Source organism: Phodopus roborovskii, unplaced genomic scaffold (assembly GCF_943737965.1).
Source record: "Phodopus roborovskii unplaced genomic scaffold, PHOROB, whole genome shotgun sequence".
Classification (NCBI taxonomy): domain Eukaryota; kingdom Metazoa; phylum Chordata; class Mammalia; order Rodentia; family Cricetidae; genus Phodopus; species Phodopus roborovskii.
The window spans coordinates 9,992,150-10,018,518 of record NW_026125506.1 but is presented as its reverse complement, the minus strand read 5'-3'; the positions used below and the strand labels follow the sequence as shown (position 1 = coordinate 10,018,518).

Sequence of the window (26,369 nt, the reverse complement as noted above, 5' to 3'; positions counted from 1 at the left end):
ACCAGAAACACATTTGTGTCTTTTCACATCAGTTTATTACTACATCCACAAAACTATTTGTATCACTGGCTACAACTTACCAAGTGATTTTAATTCAAGAGTGTGTTCCATAGTATTCATGGGTGCTTTTATTTCAGAATTATTACTGGCATTAACTCTTAGCTCACACATTACCCTGCCATTGTATAACAAGTTTACGCAGATTACAGAATGCCATGGGAGAGTTACAGATGCTACAGAGTGCTGAGAGGCTGTCATGAAGTTGAAGTCAAACGGGTACAATCTCAATTCAAATCCTGCTGGGGCCATAAGGAGATTCTTATTAGACACAGGCTCAGAGTTGTCAGCACAGGGCAGGAGTCTGGGCATTTCAAATGCTGAAGTGGACAAAGGCTCAGAGGATAGAGAAGCTGCATTCAGCTTGAGTCTAAGCACCCAGGAAGAGGTCTTTCACTTCAGCCAGTGTCTTACATAAAGCTCATGACCAGTGCTGGGTCAAAATGGGCATTCTGCACAGTTCCCGGTGTGTGTGTGTCTGTTCAACACCTGCAGCTTCTGCTGTGATGTAGACACAGTCTGCACTGCTTATTCACACAGAACAAATGATTTGTCAGCTGGTGCATCCTGGTGCCCTGACAGACAGGAGTTGTGAACTTGTAGGAACATGACATAGTCATTTTTCCTTGACACTTAGCTTCAAAAATGTGTTGCACGGCCTGAGAGCAGCAATTGTATATGATGGAGTATGCCAAGGCAGGCTTGGACAGTTCTTACTTCCACTTGAATCTATTTGTTTAATCAAAGTCTTAAGAATTTTTTTCCGTAACACAGGGTTTCTCTGTGTAGGCCTGGATGGCTTAGAACTTGATTTGTAGACCAGGCTGGCCTTGAACTCATGGAGATCCTCTTGCCTCTGCCTCTCGAGTGCTGGGATTAAAGGCATGCACCACCACCGAAGCAACCAAGACCCAGAATTCTAACCCACAAAAGAAACTTTTTCTTTGAGACAGGGTCTCTCACTGTGTGGCCCTGACTGGCCTGGAACTTGCTTTGTAGACCAGGTTGATCTTGAACTCAGAGATTTGTGATGCTTTTTCAAATTGTCAGCTTTTAACTTCTGTCACCTCCTTTAATACTGCAATAGATACTTAACTCCCTTCAGCTTTCTCCCTTCTGATCTGTTTTTCTTTTGCTTTTCTTTTTTTTTTTTTTTAAGGAAGAGTCTCAGTAAATAACCTTGGCTGACCTGAAACTAAGTAAACCAGGCTGGTTTCCCACTCAGCTGTCTTAGGCTGAGTGCTGAGATCAAAGGCATGTGCCACCATGCCCAGCTGTAACCTCTTTCTCCTCAAAGGGACTATCTCTCCAAATAACAATCCACAGTGCATGTGAGGCAGACAATTTAGTTCATTACAGGACACTGCTCCTCAGATTTTTTTCCAGTTTCCATTGCTCCCCTTCCCAGGAAGGGCCCAGTAAGATTGGGATTAAAATCTGACAACAGTCCAGTTAAAATCTCTGGTGGCTCTAAACCCTTTAGATTAGTGAGAGCCTTTATTTTGCCCCCCAGTTTGCTTTTCACAGATTTGTGGTGCCCAACATGCTTGACCGTATTTGTCACTGACTGGAACTGTTTCTCTTTGGTTCACAAATGCTTCCTCCCTTTCAAGGTCATGCAATAAATTATGACTACAGTACTGACGCTTTTGGGCAGGACTGACTTATAACACAAGACCTTCTAGGTGGAGACATACCCTGGCAATGATTAGGAAAGTGATGAGATAGGAGTAATGATTTTCATACTTACTGGGGAGATGACAGCTCTGAAGACCTCACACACAATTCAAGACAAGCAAGCAGACAGGGAAGGACCTGTATATCTTTCTTAGGAATAGCAATGTCCAAATATGTTTTCCTGGGGAGAGTTTTTATTGGTAGGCTTAAAGCAAGTAGGCATGAATTCCAGGAAGTCACACTGTGACAGAGTCGTCAGTACGTCATACCTGCACAGCCTGTGCTAGATGTGAAGGCAGACATGGCTGGTTAAAAATGGAGGGTATCTAGCTGTCTATTGGAGGGCTGGCTACTAGGCAGCAAGTGTAGTATGTTTCTAGCTGTGTAGAAACATACTGAAGACCAGAGCTATAACACTACAAACTGTTAAGAAAGCACTCAAGGGGCTGGAAAGATGGTTTGAGGTTAAGAACACTGGCTGCTCTTCCAGAGGACCTGGGTTCTATTAACAGCACCCACACAGCAGCTCAGAACTGTCTGTAACTCTAGCCCCAGGGGATCTGACAGGCTCTTCTGGCCTCATTGGCACACACGTAATACACTAACATATACACAGACCAGACACCATGCACACAAAAAGAGATCAAGAAGGGGGCAGGGAGCCAGACTACTGAAGTAGTGGCTTCAGAGCTGGTTTAGTAGTTAAGAGCTCTCTTTTGAGCTGCTCTTTTAGAGGACTAGGGTTTAATTTCCAGGACCCACATGGAGGCTTAAAACCATGCTAACTGGTCAGGTGGTGGTAGCAAATGCCTTTAATCCCAGCACTTGGGAGGCAGAAGCAGGCAGATGTCTGTGAGTTCGAGGCCACCCTGATCTACAGAGTGAGTTCCAGGAAAGGCTCCAAAGCTACACAGAGAAACCCTGTCTCGAAGAAACAAACAAACAAACAAACAAACGAAAATCCTAATGGTAGTTTCACATCCAACACCCCTTCTGGTCTACTCTGGCAACAGGCACAGACAGACAGACAGACAACACATTTATGTGCATAAAAATAAAAACTAATAAACCTTTTTAGAAGTGACTGCTGAACTCTATTTCTAACATGAAGTACAATTTATGGTCAACATGGATGCCAAGCAATAAATTGTAAAGATTTATTACGCTAGCTAGATGTGAAGTTGCACCCAGTACTTGGGAGGCCAAGGTGGGAAGACTAAATTGGTGGCCAGCCCAGGCTACATACAGACCCTGCTTCAAAAAAGGGGTAGGGGGCTTGTAAGATGGATCATTCCCCATACTAAAGTACTTGCAGAATTGAATTTCCAGGTGTGTGTGTGTGTGTGTGTGTGTGTGTGTGTGTGTGTGTGTGTGTGAGAATGTGCATGAAGACACATGTAGAGGCCAACCTATCTTCCTCAATGATTACCCATCTTTTTTGAAACCCTCTCTAAAACCTGGAACTCACCAATTCAATTAGGCTCGATTTGGGGAGCTTACTATCTCTGCCTACCCAGTGCTGCTAAGTGTGCCACATGCATTTTTCTCTTTCTTTCTTTTTTTGACACTGGATCTCCCTAGGTTTACCCTGGGTGGCCTAGAACTCACCAACCACGTAGCCTTGAACTCCGGCTCACCAGCCTTGGCCTCAGGAGTGCTGTGATTAAAGATGTGTGCCAACACAGCAGGCCTAGATCCAGCTTTTTCCTTGGATGCCGAGGATGGGACTTATATGGGGGTGGAGGGGCATGTATGCAGTCATGACAGGCCTGGAACACACTATGTGGGACCCGGCTGGCCTCAAACTCTCTCACTCAGAAAGGATGCTTGTTTTCTCGCTACACATCCCAGCCCGGCCTTGCTACCCTCCTGCGTTGGTGTGCTGAGGTTACAGGCATGTTAGCATACCAGGGGAGGGCTGTGCCTACGTACCCCAGCGCTGCAGCCTGAGGGCCCTGCGGCCTACAAGGGCAGAGCGACGGCTACCAGTGCCAGGCGGCTGACTAACCGAGGGAACCGAGGCAGCATGAGGGCCCAGCGCCGGGGAGGAAGGGACGCGCGCCTCGTAGGAAGGCCGCACGGGAATTGCTGAAGCTTAGCTTCGCGCCTCTCTCTCCTCGCGCGAGAACGCGGCGGGATGCAGCCTAGGCGACTGGCGACCGAGGGCGCGTGCGCGACAGTCTCACGTCACCCGCTCACCGATCACGCGGCCGCGCCCCCGCCCCGAGCTTCTCCCACTACGCATGCGCCGCTGCCTCCCGTCGCCCCGCCCCTGGAGCTGGCCACCTCTGCCACCCCAGAGGAGCCTGAGCCTCCTGGAGTGACCACGTGAGCGCATGCGCGCTTGCAGGACCGCCCTCCAAGTGACGTGAGAGCCCACTCGGAGCTCACGGCCGGCCGGCAGGTTTCCCATCTCCCTCAATCTGCTGTGATGGCTGCCGTGGTCCCTGGCGCCGTTTCCCTCTCCCCAGTGCTGTCTATTCTCCTGGGCCTGCTGCTCCTCTCTGCTCCGCATGGCGGCAGCGGCCTGCACACGAAGGGCGCCCTTCCCTTGGACACAATCACTTTCTATAAGGTAATGAGGACTGGGGGGGGGGGGCGCGTGCGCAGGTGCAACCAGACGCCCGTGGGAGCGCGCGCCCGTGAGGACGTTGGGCCCCGATGGGTGGCAGCAGGCAGTCCTTAGGGACCACCCCTAGACATCCCACCCTCCTATAGGCCCACTGTTGGCAGAGCAGGGGAGCACGCTGACCACCCGACCGGCACCCCTGCCTTTGCTTTGCAGCCTGGGTACTCTCTACCTTCTTTTATGAAAGAGCTACCAAGATGCAGCCAAGGGAACTAAGTGTCCCTTCCCTTTACCTATAGGGAAAAGACAATGCCGGGAGAGATCCAATCCACGAGTCCCAAGTGGAAGACCGAAGGGCGGGGCGAGGTCGACGCTCCTCGGCTCCCTGATGGGGTGGGGGTGGTGAAGAGAACTCAGCAAGTCTGCTCCCCCTCTTCCCTGAGGACGGCCTGTAGCCTGCTTGGCAGTGTGCAAACCACGTTCAGATAGCACGCGGACCCACAAAAAGTGCAAGGGTTAAAAAGGTGCAGTTCTGCCACCTGTAGAGAACATCTTGGGGCCGAGAATGAAATGAACAAAACCAGGTCAAGCACAGAAGCAGCGCCACTACCCCCAGCTCCTTTTTTCAATATTTGGCACCCAGGCCTGGGTAAATGGATGGTGGAAATGTTGGAGGCTAATTAAAGTGGCCTCTGGCCCCAGCCTGTTCCTCATGCATCATCTGCCTCCAGCCACCAGCAGCTTCTCCCTCTATTGGGCGAGCTAAGTGTGGAGAGTAGTAGTTCATTTTCTCATTTTGTTCTTAACAGTGAGGAACTGAAAAGCAGAAGGGAACTCTAAATGCGCCTGTCTCGAGTGGTTGGCCATGTCTGTTTTGGAAAGGGTTGCTGTTCGGAAGGGACCGTGCTCGTGTAACCGTAACCCATTCAACGTTGTTCTTAGGAATTTAAAAAAAGAAGCCGGCCATATTATTAATGGCTCACTCAACTCTATCTAGTGATCAAGTAATACAGCAAGCAGTCCAAGTGAAAGGGACATTTAGCATCATAAGTTTAATCAGTAGGTGCTTCCTCATCTTTACCCACTGGCCCCCTGCTTTAGGCTCTTGCCACTGGAACCCCACTGGCTCCTGCCTGCATCTTGAGATTCTACTCTATTATCAGGCCCTATAGGGAATGCCCCTTGGTACCTCTCACTTTAGTGCTAGCCATCTGCTCCAGCCAGCAGAAGCCTAATGACTGTTGCTAGCTCACAGCTGTTAGTACATCTGCACTGTTCCCCTTGTGACTGGAACATTCTTTGCCCATCTTTGAAGTGTTACTTGGCATTGTTCTGTCTTAGGTTAAATATTACCCCCCAGGTCCTGTCCTTATTTTCTCAGCCCCCCCCCCAGGCTTAAATTCAGTCCTGTTGCTCTGTCACTATTTTTTTTTTAACTCAGCATTTTTAATCGGGGAGGTGGTGGCTGACACCTTTCATCCCAGCAGAGGCAGGTGGTGAGTTCGAGTGAGTGAGTGCCAGGACAGGCTCCAGAGCCACACACAGAAACCCACGCCCTGTCTGGAGGAGGAAAAAAAGAAAACCAAGCTTGTCGGTTTCAATCCTCCCATAGCAGAATGATTATTACATGCTAATGAAGTACCTGACCTATCTGGCTCTCCACACAGCACACCAGACTGTTTATTGAGCATCTAATACCACAGTTGATCTGGTATGCTGTGCGAGTGAATAAGCAGGTGTCTCCTCTAGTCTCTTCCAAATGGCACTCCTCTGAAATAAGGGGCAGTTCCTGGTGTTTTGCCAGGAATCTTGTTAGATGCTTTACCTTTCAGGCGATTTCCAACTCAGAAGAAAATTTTCTGTTATTTGTGACTGTCACTAGAAGGCTTCCTGAGATGAGAGCCCCTATGTTGTTCACTGCTGTGTTCGTTTACAGTGATGTCTAGTGCATGATGACTCCTAACAGCTTCTTATTTGGCAAACAAGTAGATAACTTCAGCCAGATGGTGGTGTATCACACACACACAACTGGTGAGGCAGACAGAGGCAGAAAGGTCATGAGTTCAAGGCCAGTCTAGGCAACTTAACAAGACCTTGTTTTAAAAATGCCAGTGACGGGCCCATGAGATGGTACAGCAGGAAGGCACTTCCCCCAAGCCTAACCACCGGGATTCAGTCCTCTGGCCCCATATGGCGAAAGGAGAGAATTGACTCTCACAGTAGTCCTCTGACCTCTGTTGATATTATGGCACCCACACAGTAACACACACACACACACACACACACACACACACACACACACAAAATCAAAATACAACAACACCACTGCATCCTGTCCACTAAACTCTCCTTTCTACTCCAGTGTCTGGCCACCCTATGATTACTGGTACTCTATCACAAATGTAGGCCCCCTACCATTGTGTTGTGCTTTTGAAACATCATTCTGCTTCTACCCATCTTGACTCACAATCATGCAGCATCAGCTCCTCAAGACTGCTAGAACTCTATTCAGAACATTTCTCAGAACAAGGTCCTTATCCTTAGAAATGCACATCCATTGGAAAGGACAGAAAATAAGCCAATAAAACGAGGTTTCAGAGTAAGATGAGAGAGAGGGTTAAGGAAGCGGAGTGATAGGTGACTGGATCCTTCTCTCTGCTATAAGGAGACATTTGAACTGAGCCTTGAATGGCAGAGGCAGACAGAAGAGAACCCAGGAAGAGGCTTCTAGGTAGCAGGTTGGAACTAGTGCTGAGCAGAAACAAGGCCAGCTGAGCCACAGGGATATGATTCGATTTATATTTTCAGTTTTCCCTGCTGCTGGGCTCTTTCTTAGAGCTCTGACTTTTCAGTGTCACTACCTGTTCTAGTGGCTTCTGTCCTTCATGTCCCTAGGCAGTGTTTGGTTGGATGTTGTTTTGTTTTTCAAGACAGGGTTTCTCTGCATATGCCACCATAGCCCGGCTTTTTGTTTGTTTTGGTCCTTAGGCAGTGTTAATGTCATTAAAGATGTAAAGACAAATGAATGTTAAAAATAATAAGGCCTCTTTACATCCAGTGATGGCCTGTGATAAAAATATGAGTTTGGGACTGCTGGACTACGAGCCTGAAAGGTTGGAGGAGGCTGGAGAGATGGTTTAGTGATCTGCACTTGCACCATGTCAGGCAGCGTACAGCCTGGCACTCTAGGGGGATCAGATGCCCTCTTCTGGTACCTGTACTCAGATGCACATAGCCACACATACATTATTTAAAATAATGTTTTTTTGTTTTGTTGTGTTTTTTTTAATTTGAAGGTGGTATTTCTTACCAAAGCTAGTCGGATAAAATGTGTGCATCGAAAGAAGTCTGGGACTCTAAGTTAAATGTACTCACCATTATGACCCCCTGAAGCTCTGTTCCCAGTAAGCCAGAGGAATGGGGTGTATGTGCTCAGGCAAAACATGTATGAGAACCTTTTATGGCAGTGCTGTCTACAATAACTAGAAGGAAGGAACAAGCCAAGAGTCTATCAGCCGAAGTGTGGTTTACTTGGGGGAAAATGTCCAAAGTTCTAAGCCAGGCTGTGGTGATGCATCCATGTATCCTTGGCACTTGGGAAAAAGTGAGACAGTAAGATCAGCATGAGCCAGCCTGGCTACATAGAGGTCGGGGCCACCTTGGTCTAGAGAGCTGGTCTGCAGACTGAGTTCTAGGACAGCCAGGTCTAAACAGAGAAACCCTGTCTGGCCTCTCACCAGCCTTCTACATGACCTGAAATTGTTCAGTTCAGCTCAAACTTTGGCCTCTATGGCCAAAGCACTCTGAGTGCTTGGGGTTTACTGAGAAAGATCCCTGAGATGGCAGAGGATAGCAGTGCATAAAGTCTTCTTGGCATTGTTGAAAGACACTCGAGGGTAAGATCTCAGTTTTTTTTTTTTTATCCACTACTCTGTCTTTGAGAGTACACATATACCCAGCAAAGGAAGCATGTCGTCCTAAGCTTTAGAGGAATCGGTGAATGATAGCACGGGGCAGTTTGTCTCTTGTATAGGTCCACTTCCATTGTTTTTTAAACAGGGGTCCGTCCCTTAGGGAGGGGATTTAGTCCTAAAGGTCCCTCCCTCAACACCCGACTTGCTCAGCTCTATGTGCCCTCAGGTCATCCCCAAAAGCAAGTTCGTCTTGGTGAAGTTTGACGCCCAGTACCCCTACGGTGAAAAACAGGATGAGTTCAAGCGCCTGGCTGAAAACTCGGCCTCCAGTGATGATCTCTTGGTGGCAGAAGTGGGAATCTCAGGTATGAACATGTCCAGGATGCCTGGAGAGGGGCCTGGGAGGGAAGGGAGCTAGGGCTCATTTCCCTGCTGGGAGGGAGAATACCCCCAAGCCATTTCTTTGGAGAAATCGGTTGTGTGATCTGTTAGGACCCAGTGCCTGTAGCAAGCTTAGGCAGAGCAGGAGCTGTGTGTAGAACCATCATATAGCTGCCTGAAGGATTCTTCCTCTCCCAAACCTTCACCTGTCTGACTCCCCTGAGAATTGAGTCTCAGCCAGTGTTGGCTCCTGGCATTTAGCTGAAATGAGCTGGTGCCAGCACTAACTGATGGGCAGGTCCTATAGCCATGGTCACAGCTTCTAGTGGTTATAGCCCAGAGATCTGTAGCCACTAAATTTGAGTCCTGTCTTGAATGCTGCATCATCACCTTAGCTGGAAGACCCACACAGCAGGAGGACTCTGGGAATTTTCTGCCGTCTGGTGGCAGTAGAGCTGGCTGGCATACTTCTTCAGAGTAGTTATTTTCCAGTCATTTCAGAGCTTGAATAATACCTGCAGTGGGGCCGACATTCATCCTTTGTCTCCTGTGTGCAGTCAGTGTTGACTAAATGTGCCCCTTTTCTGTAATGCTACAGCCAAAGTGGCTGTATGTGGCTCATGACCTCCAAGCTCAGTTCCTGTCCAGACCCCACACTACTGCACATCTTCATGTGATTGACTCCTCTGAAGTCAGACCCCACTGCTGTGTTCATAGCCTGGATCACATGAGCTTCCTCACCCCATGAACTGTGTCATCACCCTATTTGTTACAGCGTTAAGTATTTACCGTACCCTGTGTAGTGTCTCTCTGTCCTGTAGAATACAAGCTCCTTACAGTATCAGAGCTTGACACCTTGAACTGCAAATAGGCCCTCACACCCACATGATGCATACAATAGTCAGAAGATCAATTGTTTTCCCTAAAACAAAATCCCAAAAGATAATAGCCATTGAATGACACAGTAAAGTCACACAGCTAAGGTATGCCAAGAAAAAAATTCAGACACAGGTCTCTGGTAAAACTTTAAACTACATAGCCAACCTTTCTGTTTTTCCCTCTGCTCAGCAGGCCCCATAACAGTGTTCTGCTAGTTTTTCCTCATGTCTGGTTTCTGTTGGCAGACTACGGAGACAAGCTGAACATGGAGCTGAGTGAAAAATACAAGCTGGACAAAGAGAACTACCCAGTCTTCTACCTCTTCCGGGATGGGGACATTGAGAACCCTATCCCATACAGTGGGGCAGTTAAGGTTGGAGCCATCCAGCGCTGGCTGAAGGGGCATGGGGTCTACCTTGGCATGCCTGGCTGCCTGCCTGCCTATGACACCCTGGCAGGTGAGTTCATCAAGGCCTCCAGCATAGAGGCCCGCCAGGCCATCCTGAAACAGGGGCAGGACGGCCTCTCAGGTGTGAAGGAGACAGAGAAGAAGTGGGCCAGCCAGTACCTCAAGATCATGGGGAAGATCTTGGACCAAGGTGAAGACTTCCCGGCCTCAGAAATGACACGGATCGGCAAGCTGATCGAGAACAAGATGAGTGACAGCAAGAAGGAAGAATTGCAGAAGAGCTTAAACATCCTGACTGCCTTCCGGAAGAAGGGGGCTGAGAAGGAGGAGCTGTGACGGCGTTTGCTGGGGTGGGAAGGGGACAGTCACCTGCTGGCTGTTGAGGCCCCTGTGGGGTACAAGGGGTGGTGGAGCGAAGCAGTCCTGAGCCAGAAATGGAGCCCTAAGTACTCCTGGGTATTCATGCTGCTGAGACCATACATAGGACATCCTGAGCCAGTGTGTGGACTTGTGTGCTCAGTCAAGGCTGGTGAGATGCCCCCGCAGAGGAAGCGGTGCTACGGAGCAGTTCATTCTGAACAAATAAAAGAGTCTGTTTTGGTTAGGTGGCTTTCTTTCAGATTTACTTTTGGCCTATAACTTGAGTACTGTTTTGAGTCTCAGCTGTGTGAATTCCTTTCTACCAGGGGACTCTTCCCTGAAGAAGACACTACCCTCTGGACAATCACATATGGTGAGGTACAGGGTGCTGTCTACCCTTGGACCTCATCTCTCTCCAGAGCAAATTCTTAGTGGTACTAATGTACTTTGTTTAGAATTTATATAGCAAAGCTAGATGTGGTGGCACACATCTATAATCTGAGCACTGGGCAAGTAAAGGCATGGGGAAAGACTGGCAGTCCAAGCCCGGCTTTAGCTACATAATGAATTTTAGGGCCAACATGGGGTACATGAGAGCCTATCTCAAAAAAAAAAAAAAAAAAAAAAAAAAAAGATTTAAGTTTTAAATTACTTTCCAACAGTGTCACTTTGCTCTAAGTTACAGAGTCAATGCCAACTTTTTCTCCCTTGGCTTTTCAGTCTGGGTTTCTTTGTGTGTCTTGGAAGACTGGCCTTGAACTCACAGAGATCCACCTGCCTCTGCCTCCTGAGTGCACCGCCACTCCCAAGCAAAACCAACTTTTAATAAACAAAGTGACTCCACCCCACCTGTTGTAAAGTGCCCCAAACTGCTGCTCCTCTACACACAGCTGTCAGAGGTTGTTATTACTCAGTGCAGGTTTTACATCTCAGGAACAAATTTGAGATCCAGAGGACCTAGTATTTTCATTTTCAGTGATTTTTCTAATTTCCCATGTCTAAGTGCTTGCCTGCGGGCATCTATGTGTATGGGCATGCAATCAATGCCACAGAGGCCAGAAGTAGGTGTGGAGTTCTCTGCAACTGAAGTGGTAGATGGTGGAGAGCCACTTTATAGGCTCTGGTAACCAAACTCAGTTCCTCAGGGGCTCTTAACTGCTGAAGCTGAACAAGCCATCTCTCTAGCCACTAGTATTTTCATTTTTAATTTTAATCAAAATCCTTTCTTGGCTCCTGAAACACAGACTTATCTTAGCTGCTCTAGTTTATGCTCCAATGTAGGACAGAGCATTCGTTGTTTTATAGAAAGCAGAACACCCAGCCTCTTCATCCTTTATGGCAGAAGCAGGACAGTGGCAGCCTACCCTGGGCCCTCCCAGGACAGGCTCAGGCTGGCTGCTATAATCTAACCTCAGGACCTTGGGAATGGGACTAAATTTCTATTTCAAGTTGAATCTGCTTAAAAGATTTACATCTGCCACAGGAAAAACAATGTTCCTCATACTGCAGTCAGATAGATGATTCCTTACAGCAACACTGGCCCAGGCCAGTAGGCAAGCTCTAATAATGGCTGCCTAGAGTCTAGCTTGTTAGGGTCACACAGCTACATACTGTCTAAGAGAATTCAATAACCTGAAGCAGTAAACACTGGATGCAACATTGCACTTTTATTCTAAAGAACCTGCAAATTTTCTCAGATAGTGCCAAAAGGACCTTTTTAATTAAGGAGCATTTCTTCATAATGAATGTCATTAACTGGAGCGGAGTGAAGCAAGACAAGGCCAAGCCTAGCTAGTCTCGGGTGTATGGGGAAGCAGAGTTGCACAAAGAAACAATCTAGATTGTAACTGATGTGGGACCAAGCTTGTTCCTGGCATTCACAGAAGCTAGAAGTTGCACAGAGTTGTGCCCCTTATGTATAAACTGCAATGAGAAACCCCAAATAATGTGTCTGATCATGTGACTAGCTGTACTCACCACTGTAAGGCTGGCCCCATGCAGTCTCTGCAAAGTTGAATTATGTTAAGAACAGCGGTGAGGTTCAGGCAAGCACTCTTTGTTAAAGGGAAAAATAATTCAGATGAAATTAATTCCTCCCTGAAGAAGCAGGCAAAGCCTGCTAAGGGCATTTGCTATCAGGACAAAAAGGAATCAGGAAAACAGCTCCTGCTTCCACAAAATGGTTAGTATGCCCTTGAATAGGTGCTGTTACCAGACAGCCTGAAGCTTTCTGTTCACTATCCTAGGTGGAGCCTTTGCACTGACTCAGGTCTCCAGACACACTGAAAAAACTTCCATCCATCACCTGGAATGGGATTTTCTACACCACACAGCCTCCAACTAGGACAGGGTCTCAGTGACTAACAGCACAGCTGCTTGAGACGCACATGTTAGCTAATAAATGGGTGTGGAAGGCAGTATTGTTAAGCCACAAAGTTTTGACTTTAGTCTTTTGGTCTTGTTTATTTTCACTTGTTTTTAAGACAGTGTCTTGTAGCTGCACATGGTCTTAACCTGACCCTGCTGCCTCCAGACAGGGCTAGCCCAATGGGAGGGATAACAGTCAGTATAGAATCGAGATGATGTACACTGCTTAGGAAGCTCTAACTTTTAAGACTGAACAAAACTGAACCAGGCAAAAGTGCCAGCTAAAAACAAAAACACTTAAGGAAATTAACCTACCCAATTAAAGCCAATTTGCTGCCTTTGACTTAATTCTCAAGAGTGGATTTCCCATACCAATAAATCTCATCAAAAGATAGGAAGAGTTTCAACAAGCCTACAGATAAATTTAACCCCTTTTTATATTGAAAAATTTGAAATGAAAGACAAATACAGATTGAAGGTGATGACTGCAAAATATAATGCAATTTTGAACAATTAAAATTATGAAAATATACAAAATTAATGGCAGCGCACCTAGGTCTGTGCACACTCTCCAGTATGTGGAGACACTACAGAGGACTCTCCATCCACGCCGGAAGAAACTTGAACCCAATGCCTGCTTTGGAAAGTCTTGACTTAGGATCTCAGTAGTATAAAAAGCAGTGATTTTTCAGTCTGTAAACAGTAGTTGTGGGTTTTTTTTTTTCTTTCTTTTTGTCTTTTAAATATCAATTTACCACACAAAAACAAAACAGGACAAAACCCATATAAACCAGAACAGCAGCAACAGCAGCAGCAATGGGTCACTGAGCATTCTTCTCAGATACTAAGACATACAACCATGGGAGAGGGTGCTTTCTACTCAGTAAGAATATACATACATACATATATATATAATATACATATATATTATACACATATATATGTATGTATTTTAACTGTACACAATTTATAGTGCATGACAGCTTTCCAAAAGAACAGACTGATAAAAGATATTGGTCATTTCATAATTTAGTAGGAAAATCAGCAAGTAACAAAGGAAGCATAACTCCAACGACATTATTCGTCAGTAAAACCAGTGGAGATCCCAGGTGTCCAGGGCAAGAAACTGACTGGATAGATCACTAGAGGGAGGAGCTATGCGCCGAGGGCCAGAGCCAGCCTAGGGTCATAGCCAGCTGACAGTGCTGTTTGAAAGAGCATCTATGTCTACACACATACAGTACAGTTTGACTATCCCAAGAAACATTATTCCAAGAGCTATGGTGCTTGCAAAAGCTCACCCAGTTCCATGGGACACAGGCCCATAACTATAGAAAATGACCACATGTTGATGTTCAAGGCAAGTCAGAATTAATAGTCTTCAATCCATCTTATTCAAAAGGCCCTTTCCTTTTGGGATAGAGCATGTGATACTATTGCAACTAAGTTTTAAAAAATGTGTGTAATTAACGTGGTCTAGGCTTTCTAGTACATCTTACAAGGAAGTGGTTTCTACAGATTTCCTTAGACGTCTAAACTGTTACTAACCACTATGCCCATTTGTGAATCTAACAATGTCAAGATAAAAGATGAAATGCAAACCTTACACCCAAGATTCGCCAGCTCTCCTTAGCTGGTGTCACCTTTTGCTGGAGCAGTATGTGGGAAAGACTGATACTCAGCAAATTCATTTCTACAAATTATAGTTACTGACTTGTAGTAGTCAGGCGACAGAGAACCAGAACAGTATGGGATTCAAACACCAACAGTTACCAAAGGAGCTGTAAGAGCTTGCCACAACATGTTCAAGAGTAGTTTTCATCTTCTCTCTTACACCAGACTCTCAAGCTGTGGGCTTGGGGACCAGACCTCCAACCTCCAGATGAACAAAGGAAATACATCCTGGTACAATTCCCAGTGTCAACAAAGTAAACTGACATCAGGCCCATTATAAAATATATCTTTTGTTAACCTAAAACTTAAAACCTAGGTTAAATCCACAATATACAATCCCTTCTGTCTCAAACTCCCCACGTAAAACATTAGAATGGTAAATTTTGTTTCCAAGCATACTTATGCCTATGTGTATCTGGGTGACCCATGGATCAGCTGCAGAATGTGACTCAAAACCAAGGAAACAAGTATCAAACTGGCCTGCACAAGTCATGCACACCTCTCTTACAGCTCTTCCCACCTTTCCTGGAGGACCAGCAGAGAGGTCTCAGCTGTGTGAGGATCCCGGGATGTACTCAAGAGTCTACCTCGCTGACCTGAGGTTGAGCTAGCTCTCCCAGGGGCGGGGCTAGTGATGTCTTGGCTGTCAGGACTATGAAGCCAAGACTGAGCACCTATGGTCATGTGTGGTGCCCTGAAGTGGCATGTGCTCATGCCACATCTCACCTGACCCTCTGAGGACCCACCCTAGTTCTGTGGGAGCCTCACAAGGATTCTGCCACCTCAGAAAGGGCCCTGTTCCCGTGTCTGCTCCCGCATCTTGCTTTTTACCTCCTGTGACTCAGGACCAAACCCAAACTCCCACTGCATGACAGAGAGCAATCACCTGCTTTGAGATTGATGCTCTGTACTTATTTCTATTGCTGCTTGTATAGAAAGCCCACCCCAGACATTTCTGGTGATGGGAGAGAAGTGGGGCTCTCGTTGCTGTCCTGTGTGTATGAACAGATATAAAGAGTGGTAAACCCAGATGAGGGTCCTGCTTCTGGTTTATATACAATAATTTATAATCAGTTGTATATATTTAATACCTCAAAAATTAATTCACGATCAAAGTCCTTCATGCATTTGTGAGGAAGTTCTGGATGAAAACGATGGCCAGCAGCAGATGTTGCTGCTGCCAGGGAAGGTGGTGTGTCGTCTTCTGCTAGAGCATCTTCAGTGCCTGTGGTTCATACTTTCTTAAATTTTTAGTTTCTTTGTGGTCTCAAGTCTTTTTCTGAGCAGCTCCCCAATTTCCAGAAGTGAGTGCAGGTAACTGCTCTGCACTTTCCCCTGCACAGTCTTTGAAAATTTTCTTTCTTCCTACAACAGAAACAACATTAAGTCATCTTGCTGGAAAACCATTCAATTGATTTATAGTAACCTCACCCAGAACACCAGGCATTTTCATCTCACAAAATATAAGCAAAAGCCTTTTCAAGCATTATGTGACTCATCATGTGGACATGTGACCCAGGCTGGTATGAGAGGTGTGTGCCCATGCAAAGCAATGTAGGAGATTCTGCATAGCTCAGACACAGCACTGTTAACTATTTTATGACAAGCTGGGCAAGGCATCAAATCTAAGACTTCTGACTGTGTTCAGATGAAGTAGAACTGTATCACTAATTTGATATCACAGACTCTTAGAACAGCACCAACCTTATCAACTTCTCTTTTCTTATTAGGATACTGGCGAGTCCTTCCCTATCCCATCCATTGTGCCCATCTCATCTCCCCAACATCCTCAGGAATCCCTCCCTGTGACAGTCCACAGATTCAAGAAATGAAAATTTGCTGCAGCAGGGAGTACCAAAGAGTGGCTATGTTCAAGCAAAGGGCCAAGGAGTAGGATGGGGCGACATGAGGTTGGCAGTGCTGGGAAGCCTGTAGCCCACAAAAAGCAGATATGCACCTCCTGACCAACAGTGCTCCGTTGTCACATGCATTCGGCCTTAGAAATGGAACTGCGTGAAGGACAATGCATACAAATGTTTTCTTTTTGGTTTTTGAGACTCACTGAGATCCATCTACCTGACTCTAACTCCCAAGTGCTGAGACTAATGGTGTATCAACACACACAGCTTCGAATACATTTTATACAGCAATACAAGTAAAAAGCAACTATAGCTGTTCTTAGCCACAGGCTCTACAGCCTGTGTGGGTCTACATCCACACATTCCACCAACATCAAAACTACTCTGTGATGAATATAAAGCCTTCAGTTCCACCATCAATACCAAACAACCTCCCAAAGCCTATAATGCTCAATGGCTATGATTCATCCCTACATTGATACAACAGCTAATCAAAGCACAAGGCTGACTGTACATGTGAGTCTGAATAAATCTGTATAGCTGTGAATGAATAAAGGAAGCCCAAGTTGCAGAGAATAGTATCTTCACTTACTTAAACTATGAAATAATACCATACTATACACTGTCATGAATATAAATACAAAGGACGATGTCAGCTACAGCTCGTTAGTTGGGTAACGAATATGGAGCAAAAAGGACAAAGAAGAAAAGCTACCAAGTTTGGGAGGAAAAGACTAGAAACAAAAGAGATGTACTTAAAGGAAATGGAATTGAGGGATTTAAAGATAAAACAGGGCTGGAGAGATGAGTCTGCAGTTAAGAGCACTGGCTACTCTTCAGAGGACACAGGTTCAGTTCCCAGCACTGTCATGGTGGCTCACAGCCACCTGTAACTCCAGTTCCAGAGGATACAAAATGACTCAGGCTCCAGGTATACATGTGGTCCATGGATGAATGTGCAGGCAAAATACATAAACATTAAATACTTATTTTAAAACTTTAAACAACAGAACCACTAAAAGATGAGGATGGTTCCAAGCATGGCATTTCACCCCTATGATCTCTGATACTGGGAAGGCTGTGCTCTGCAAAGGGAAAACCAGACACACACATGCCAGTGCCCATGCAGACTGGGCCAGTGGACCCCGCAGACTTTCACTAGTTAAAACAGGCCCTAACGGGCCAGGTGTTCTCCTCCCCGTGAGGATAATGTACTGTACCGTGGGGGCAGTGTCTAGACTGTCATCACTATCTGCGGCCAGGCTAAGCTACAAGAGGAAAATGTAACGGGGACTCCACAGCACTGACCCAGAACTAGCATTCCGTATTTGGAGGCAGGCGGACCAGCAGCCCACTGCCATACCATGCAATCCCACAGCTCCTATCTCCCTGCTCATCTTCAGATGTCTCCATGAGACTTTACAAATTTCATTTCAATGTGAAGGATTCTAGGATTTTATGAGACACACCACCCCCGACCCCCAGAGTCTTAGCCCTCCCTGGCCTATGATGCTGTGTAGACCAGACTTGACTCAACTTGTAGTGAACCTCCTGCTTTAGAGTCCTGAGTGCCGAGAACAGGTATGTGCCACCATGCCCAGCTTCCCTGAATGTTAGGCAGGTGCTCTCTACCAACTGAGTCATATCCCCAGCCCTTGGCTTTAGTCCTCTTAGGAAAGGAACAGCCACAGAAAATTGGGTTGGGGCATGGAAGAGGAAGAAAAACCCATCACCTCAATGCAATCTCAAAACAATGTAATTTTAAAAACCACCACCACAATAAAAACCGACGTCCATAGCATCCGTTGTTCTGATGAACTGAACATTAACTAGTCTTCCTGATAAGGTTTCAACATGTGCAGAGGGCATGTTGCTCCCCTAGCATCTCTTACCGGAGAGATACATGTGTCTTCTAATGTGAGTTCCTCAAGTTTAAGTGCAATTAGATTTGTTTCAAGTCCTTTAATATGATCCACAACGTTGGAAATTAAAGTCTGAAGTCCAGTAACATAGTCTTGGAAACTGGTGAAGACTGGAGGCTGGGGTAAAGAAGATTAAAAAGTGTTAAAAGGCCTTGTGAGCATCTCCTGTTTCCAGTACGAGTTATGATAACTTCCCACAGCCCAGTTTGGTACTGGGACCATAGGGATGGACACTCTGGGACAGTAAGATAGCCTGGAGTAACCAGTTTGCTGCCAACTGATGGTTCAGACAGCCTTTGGATGGGAAAGAAGATACTGGAGATTACCTAGGCAGCAAACTGTATCCAGGGTTTATACTTTTTTTTTTTTCTTTTTTAAATGAATTTTTATTTCCACTTCCCAGTATGAGCTGGAGAAGAACTAATAGAAAAGTGTGTTAGTTGTTTATGACTCGAGTGCTGGAAATATGCAAAAACAGTACAGGATGGAGAGCGACTATTTTCAGGACTGGGAAGGTAGCACAATGGGTAAAAAAAAAACTTACAAGTGTTGGACCCAGCAACAACATAAATGCTGGCTGTAATCCTAGCACTCAGGAGGCAGAGAAAGGCGATCCCAACAGCAAACTGGCTATCTACACTGGTCAAACTGGTATGCTCTAGGTTATAGTAAGAGACCCTACCTCAGTACGTAAGGTGGAGGAGAGAAAGCAGTAATGAGACCTCAATATCCACCTCTTGCTTACATGTGCCTATGTGAACTTGCATAATGTACAGGTGTCACACATGCATATGCATGTAAAACCAAAGCAGAACATTTTATCCTTCTTTACATCTGAGATTTCCAGTAATATTAATAGAAGATAGAAACATAATATTCTGATTTTTTTGTCTTATTTTTTCATGTTTGTTTTTAAATAAGATCTTGCTATGTAGCCCTGACTGCCCTAGAGTGTAAAAGGGAGAAAAAGAATCAAGCATGGTGACTCACAACTGAGGTAGAGGAAGAAAGATCAGGAGTTCGAGGTTGTCTTAATTATGTGTGCAACTCAAAACCAGACTGATTCAACAACAAACATTAGTGCCAGAGGAAAGTTTAAATAGCATTTTGTTTAAGTTCCAAAAGGCTTTTCTACACACGAGACTAACTACAAACCATTAAAAAGACCATTATCCCCACCCCCACCCCAAGAACCCATTCATGGAATAAAACAATTGACAGCTGGAGAGGTGACTCATCAGTTAAGAGCACAGGCTCACAACCCTCATAGAGGGATCCCTGATTTGGCTTTCAAACGGTGCACATAAACACATGCATACAAAACAACCCTCCCTCCCTCCCTCCCACACACACACACACACACACACACACACACACACACACACTCGTGAAAATAACAAACTGGGAAAGTTGAACTAACCCTGCTTATGAAGAAACGTTCTCTAAGGGTCAGCGCCAGACAAACTCGAGAACAGTTTTTCTGTCATGTGGCTAGTGCTGGAGGGAGGGTTATAAGAACACACTCGATTCACTTCAGATCTAAGTCTACATTCTAATAGTAGAATCTACTTACAGTCAAGATGTTATAAAGCAACTATATGCTCCTAAATAAGCTGCAGTTTATTAATATGATGGAGGAATAAAAAAAAAAAACCCAAGGATATAAATCGATATTTACTGACATAAAAAAAGATGGCCAACATCCTAATTAAATATAACAAAACAAAATTGGCAAGTTACAGATATTTGTTTTTAAAAAGTCTCATATAGCCCACGTTGGCCGTGCAGTCTTTTCTGACCTCTCTTTGCGGAATCTGATCATGCTCAGCTCAGAAACTTCTACACATGACCCTGACTTGTATAATCACTGACACATTGGCCAATTATGGGTAATCTCTAGTCACATTTTCATGGGTTACTGTAATAATCAGAAAAACAACAATCCAGATGTGGTGGCATACACCTTTAACCCCAAAACATAGGAGGCAAAGGCAGCCAAATCTCTGAGTTTGAGGTCAGCCTGGTCTACATAGTAAATTCAAGGAAAGCCGGAGCTATATATAGACCCTGCCACAAGTAAACAAACAGCAAAACAAAAAACAAGAAACACATCTCAAAAGACAAAAGGCTGTTGTTTATGTTCTGGGACTGCACACATTCATGAGGCTTACTTTATTATGTAGGGTTTGTTTGCAGTCTCTGCTATGTAGCTTTGGCTGCCAGGAACTCTATGTAAACCAAGGATACCTCAAATTTGCTATGATCCTCCTACCTCTGCTTTCTGAGTCCTGGGACTTCAGGCGTGTGTCCTTGCGCATGTACATACATGAGATAGATAGACAGATAGGTAGACAGACAGACAGACAGACAGACAGACAGACAGATAGATAGATAGTGTGTGTGTGTGAGGGCCAGAAGATAGTCTGATCCCCTAGAGCTACAGATAAAGGAAGTTGTGAGCCGGTTGACGTGAGTGCTAAGAACCAAATTCAGGCTCTGTGGAAACACAGTAAGCGCTCCTAGCCACTGAGACACTAAAATCTCAAGAATGGGACACAACCCGCAGTGTTTCCTGATTTAATGAAGTAAAAGGGCAGTGTGATGGGAGATGTCATTCTGTATGTTTCTCATACTGGTTAATAATAAAGCACTGTTGGCCAATAGGAAAGGAAGATAGGAGGGACTAGGAGACAAGGAGGAAATAGGAAGTAGGAAGGAGGAGTCAAGATGGAGAGTCTGAAGAAAGCAGTATGCCGCCGGCTCCCCGGTTAGAGAAATACATAGATCAGCAGAAATGGGTTAATAATTAAGGCAGAGCTAGCCGATAAGAAACAAGTAACCGGGCCAACAGCAGTGCTCATGTCTAAACTCAATTTCTGCCTGCATCTAAGGAAATGGTAAATTTTCAATAATGTGATGGATAAGGACGCAAGGACAGAGGAGCCACGGCAAGTAAAGGCTACATCACAGGAATCCAGTGCTTTGGAAAGGAAAAAAAGGGTGTATTGGGGCAAACAGGTACTCAAAACTTCCAAGACCATGGACCCTTCCGTGTGAATACACCTTTGGAACATAGGCTTGGTGTAAGCACCTTGGATACAAAGTTGTTCTTTCAGACAGTCAACTGGCAAGACAGCAAATCTGGCCAAGGGTCAGCAAGTGGTAACCAAGAGAAGGACCTTTATGGCACCATTAGTCTGTCCCTGTTACTGGGAGGGTGTGACTGGGGAAAGAACTCTTAGGATGAGGAGGCAGGACAGAGTATCTCAAAACCATCACACACTTGTCATCCCAACTACTAGGATGATCGGAAGTCAAGACAAGGCCAGGCTTTTTCTGAAAAGCCTGTGGGAGAAAGGGTGCCTGCAGAGCCCTTTAAAGACTCACACAGCATGCAGGCAAAGGAGAATGCAAGGCAGCCATGTATTACCATGATGATGCTGGTCTCTTTTTTCTTCTTTTTCTTTTTCTGTATATTTAATTTGTATGGTCGCAAGACACTCTCACAGTAACTGGATACCCAAAGGACAACAGAGATAGTCTGAAAGAGGAAATGTGTAAATAGTCAGTACAGATTCCATCAAGGTGTCAAAGCAGCAGCTAGAGACAGACAACAGCAGTTCCAAAGAAGCTCCCCAGAGACCAGGGTGATGGGACAAATACACAGGACTGAAAACTGTGACTGTGAGCCAGAATAACATGCTGACGATGTTCCCTCGTGCAGTTTGTCGCTCCGCTCCAACAGTCCAGCGTCCTCACCCTTCCTTCCGGCTCTCATATGCAGACGTCAATTCCTTTCACTTCTCTAAGCTCCTTTGCCGAGTGTTATGTCCACACCCTGGGGCAAGGGACCTAAGGGTTCCTTACAGTGTGGACTCCCCACACAGCAGTCACTGAGAGTCTGCACTGGAAAGCCACCCTGGAGCATTCGGTCAGCCCCTGGTCCACAGTGTGGGGTCCACAGTGTGGGGTCCACAGTGTGGGGCTGTGTGTTCAGTGACCACTCGACACTCAATACCAGTCACCAGAGCAGTGAGATTGCAGGCCACAGGAAAAAGAAGGGTGATGAGAACTGAAAAACATGGTGACTGGCTTTGGGAATACTCTGTAGTTCCTCTGCAGTTCAAAGTGCTGGCTGCTCTTGCAGAAGACCCAGGATCAATGCCCAGAACCCACATGGCAGCTCACAACTGCCTGTAACTCCAGTTCCAGGGCATCCAAGCCCTCTGGCCGTGTGCAGGTACCTGTGCACAGATACACATAAACTCATGCAGGCACATACATAGACACACAGGCCTAGAGCAATAACAAAAAGAATCTGGCTAAGAAACTAGAGTTCTGCAGCCAGGTGGTGTGCTGGCAGGTATCCATGACTCCAGCACCTGGGAAGCTGAGGCAGGATGATTCAGGGTTCAAGGTCAGCCTTGACTACACAGTAACTAACACCCTGTTTCAAAAAAGCAAGATGGGAAGAAAGTTGTATTCTATCATCCTCCAGACTCCTTCCCAATGACGAATGCTAGGTGATTAGAAAAACAGCTGGAGGAATGACCTAGAGCCAGAGGAAGTAGGGCAAACTCATTAGGGGCAATCTTAGAAAAGAAGCACACCACTCAGCTGTCCCTACGCATAAGGAATGATGCCAGCTAGAAACCATGTGGGACTGTTGTGGTGTGACAATCAGGTGAGAGAGGATAAGCTGCGGGTGTAAAGCCCTGCCTGTGCCCTCAGGACGGAGACACACCTCAACGAAGAAGACTAGGTTCTCCAAGATGGCAGGCTGGGTCTTCATGTTACCATCTTTAACTTCTAAGAGTTCGCCTTTACATGTGCTGAAGACACCTGAGGGAGGAAGAGGTTTTGTGGTTTTATTCTCCTTAAGTTTCCACACTGTTAGACACATGGTGTAGAATCTTAAAATAAGTGACATAAAAACTTAACCCAAGCTGGGCATGGTGGCCATGCCTTTAAATCTCAGCACTGGGCCTGGTACATACTGCCAAGTCCCAAGCTGCCCAGAGCTACAAAGGGAGATCCTGTTTCAAAAATAAAATAAAATAAAATAAAATAAAATAAAATAAAAGCCACAATGGAATGGGAGTGTAGCTCAGTATCAGTGTTTGCCTTGCCCAATCAATGTTCAGATTCCATCCCGAGTACCGCCACCAAAAGCAAAAAACTCCCCCAAACAAACAAAATAACATCAACAAACAGAAAGACCCAATGCATATGCAGTAAAAAGTCTGAACATTGATTGTTCTGTAGTCTTCAAAAAATAAGTCTTAAAAATGATACAAGTTGCCAGGCGACTGTGGTACACACCTTTATTACCAGCACTTGGGAGGCAGAGGCAGGAGGACTAATTAGAGTTTGAGGCCAGCCTGGTCTACAGAGCAAGTTCCAGGAGAGCCAGTGCTATACAGAGACCCTGTCTTAGAATAGAACAAAACAGGGGGCTAGAGAGATGGCTCAGCAGTTAAGAGAATAGAACAAAACAAAACAAACAAAAATCCCAAAAATACCCTTATTATTTATAAATCCTTACATATGTTTATATAGTCTTAAACACTGAGCAGACACGCAAGAACAATTCAAGAATCTGCAGCAAGAACTTACCTTTTAATAGTTCTAGTAAAGTTGTAAGACTATTTTCTATTCGTTCCTGTATATCGACTGTACCCTCTAAAATTGAAAAACAATCAATCAATCAATCAATCTTCGTATTTGTAGAAAGATAAAGAAGCAAACTGGGCATGACTGCACATAGCTTTGATCCCAGCACCCAAGTCACTAAGACAGCAGGACTGAGCTCAAGGCCAGCTCACAGCTATGCTGGAAGTATCAACAGGCTGGGAAGGCATTTGTCATCAAGCTTCAAGACCTGAATTTAATCCCTGGGACCCACATGGTAGAAAGAGAAAAGTGACTCCTCTAAGTTGTCCTGTGAGCTCTCCATGAACACTGTGGCACATATATACACACACACAGATACAAATAAAAATGCCATAGGTTTGGAGAGATGGCTCAGTGGCTAAGAGCCACTCTTGCAGAGAACCTGCATTCAATTCCCAGTACACATCTCAGGATGTTCACAACAGCCTCTAACTCCAACTCCAAGGGAGCTGGTAACTCTGGTTTCCACTGGCACCTGTCCTCATGTGTACACTCCAAAACACACAATTAAAAGTTGGGGCTGGAAAGATAACTCAACAGTTCAGAGCACTGGCTGCTCTTGCAGAACTAGGTTTAATTCCTAGCATGAATGCACATAGTGACTCAAAATTGTTACTTCAGTTTCAGGGGATCTGACTCCAAAGCTACATAGAGAAACCCTGTCTTAAAAAACCAAACAAACAAACAAGCATTACTGCACAGCAAAGAGGGGCAGTGATTGTTCCTCTGTCCACTGGGCCACAAGGCTCTCTAGCAGGACTTGGCAGCTGTGTCCCAAGCACGGATCTGTCAGCTCTGAAGGAAGCCTAGATGTGGGGTTAGCCCTTGGGTATTTTCAATTCTTCTGAAGTTTAGGATCTTAGGAACATTTCAGTATTCATTCACTTACTAAACTTTTAATGATAAAGCTCCAATGAACGCATGCCTGTGCACACTTACCTACGCCACTGGTATCAAGCTCATACACATCACTGACAAGATGAAAGGAGCGGACCTGGCACTGACAGCAACCCGAACTGAAGAACCTGCCCATCCTGGTGGGGACAGGCCCGAGGAACGGATACTGGGAAAGAGGGAAAGCAACATCTTTAATTTACACAAAGCATGAAAACAGTAGTCATCATTACTGCATAAAACTTAGTACAAATCCACTCAGAAGAAAACTAGTAACCGACTTCCCACAGGAAGTCATGTGTATTAGCACACCACGGTGGTGTGTGCCTGTTGGTCCAACACTGACGCAGGAAGACTTCAGATTCAAGGCCATCCAGAACAATATACCAAGAGCCCATCTCAAAAAAGGAAAAGGAAAACAAACAAAAAGCCACAAAAAAAACTATTTTGCTTTTCCTAACTAGTGAGTTTAGACAGAGCAAAACCCCAAAATGGCTTAAAAAACATCAAATCCCTCTTTCTCACAGTGCCACAAACAAAATGTGCTCTTTGTTATGCACTAAAGGACAATCGCCTTCAACAGGAAGTACTTAGTGATACCTGAATTTCCTTCTCAATAAATCGCTCCCCCATCTCCACGGCCACTTCTAGCTGTTGGAGGAGCAAACGAAGAATGTCAATCCGGGAGGACACCCCGTTCTCCGAGGTCTTCTCTGAGTTCTTTGGCTCCACAGGGTGGGTAAGACTTGGAAGTCCACTGATGAGCCTCAGTGTTAAGGTGCGAATTCTTAACCACATGGTTTCCTCCTCCAAGGAGAGCTTCTTATGCTCTTCAGAAACATTCCTTAAACAAAAACATCCCCACACCGTGCATTTTACTCAGCCTGTTGCCTTCAAAGCTTTGAGCGTTTCCTTTCACCCGTTAGGAAACCTCAGTATAGTTTCTGCCTCAGGCCAAACATCTGATTCCTGCCTGCTTCACAAGGTAAGCTGGGCATGGCTGCCTACCACTCACAGTATTTGCTTTGATGATTAAAACACGAACAACACAAACAAGCTGAAATGCCAGAAAAACAATGTGGGTAATAAAGAACAAAGCTACCCAAACACTCAACAGTTCACAGACTCACACAGCCCCCTTCAGACTTCTCTATAAAGAAGTATGTAAACACGTGAACTATACTGGGACTAAGTTTGTTAGCACAGAACACCCAGAGGATGAGTCTCTTTTAGACTAGAAAGGTTCTAAGTAAGAATTGAACTTAGGTTGGTGGCAAGCCCCTTTCCTCACTGAGCTATCTTGCTGGCCCCTCTGACCCGTTTGAGATTGGGCATATAGGCTCACAATCTGAAATACACTAGAATGTATAAGATAAGGATGGCAAATGCAGCTCTTCTGGTAGCTGAGAAGTTGCTCAGAAGGTTTTTTTTTTTTTTTTTTTTTTTTTTTTTTTTTTTTGATTATCTCATTGAAATGGGGCTTTGTGTAGCCAGGCCTTGAACACAGGTCATGCTCAAGGATGACCTTGAGCTCCTGATCCACCTGCCTCTAACCTCTCAAGTGCTGGGATCACAAGTTGCCGAGCGGGCAGAGGACAGCACATGGCTAGTCCTTCAGTTTTAGTATTGCCAGGGCTATTCATGCTTGTGCATAGCTTAATAGGACACTATTAAGGATTTTTAACTTTTCTTCCCTTGAATCAAGATTATACTATGTAGCCCGGACTGCCCTCA

At 45.4% G+C, this 26,369-nt stretch overlaps 2 protein-coding genes across 2 annotated transcripts in view; one reads left to right on the top strand and one right to left on the bottom strand.

The window, feature by feature from the left end:
* Positions 1–4,115: 4,115 nt before the first annotated feature.
* On the top strand, positions 4,116–10,505 carry Erp29 (endoplasmic reticulum protein 29). The gene is made up of 3 exons (XM_051176576.1): positions 4,116–4,309; positions 8,444–8,582; positions 9,723–10,505. Exons 1-3 carry the CDS (start codon positions 4,166–4,168, stop codon positions 10,220–10,222), a joined length of 783 nt encoding a protein of 260 aa, XP_051032533.1. The 5' UTR covers positions 4,116–4,165; the 3' UTR covers positions 10,223–10,505.
* A 4,692-nt stretch (positions 10,506–15,197) lies between these two features.
* Naa25 (N-alpha-acetyltransferase 25, NatB auxiliary subunit) overlaps positions 15,198–26,369 on the bottom strand; it is a 44,725-nt gene continuing 33,553 nt past the window's right edge. Inside the window, exons 18-24 of the mRNA XM_051176575.1 lie at positions 25,236–25,479; positions 24,681–24,804; positions 23,685–23,750; positions 22,813–22,910; positions 21,499–21,609; positions 18,039–18,185; positions 15,198–15,652 (exon numbers count right to left, since the gene is read on the bottom strand). Of these exons, the coding sequence (XP_051032532.1) occupies positions 15,530–15,652; positions 18,039–18,185; positions 21,499–21,609; positions 22,813–22,910; positions 23,685–23,750; positions 24,681–24,804; positions 25,236–25,479 (913 nt within the window). The 3' untranslated portion in view covers positions 15,198–15,529. The remainder of the gene's footprint in view (positions 15,653–18,038; positions 18,186–21,498; positions 21,610–22,812; positions 22,911–23,684; positions 23,751–24,680; positions 24,805–25,235; positions 25,480–26,369) is intronic.

Excerpts from the sequence above, each read along its gene's own strand:
- Erp29 (XM_051176576.1), top strand. The coding sequence starts at position 4,166 with ATGGCTGCCGTGGTCCCTGGCGCCGTTTCCCTCTCCCCAGTGCTGTCT. Across the intron at positions 4,310-8,443 it reads ACACAATCACTTTCTATAAG|GTCATCCCCAAAAGCAAGTT; the intron begins GTAATGAGGACT and ends ATGTGCCCTCAG. Across the intron at positions 8,583-9,722 it reads GGCAGAAGTGGGAATCTCAG|ACTACGGAGACAAGCTGAAC; the intron begins GTATGAACATGT and ends TTCTGTTGGCAG.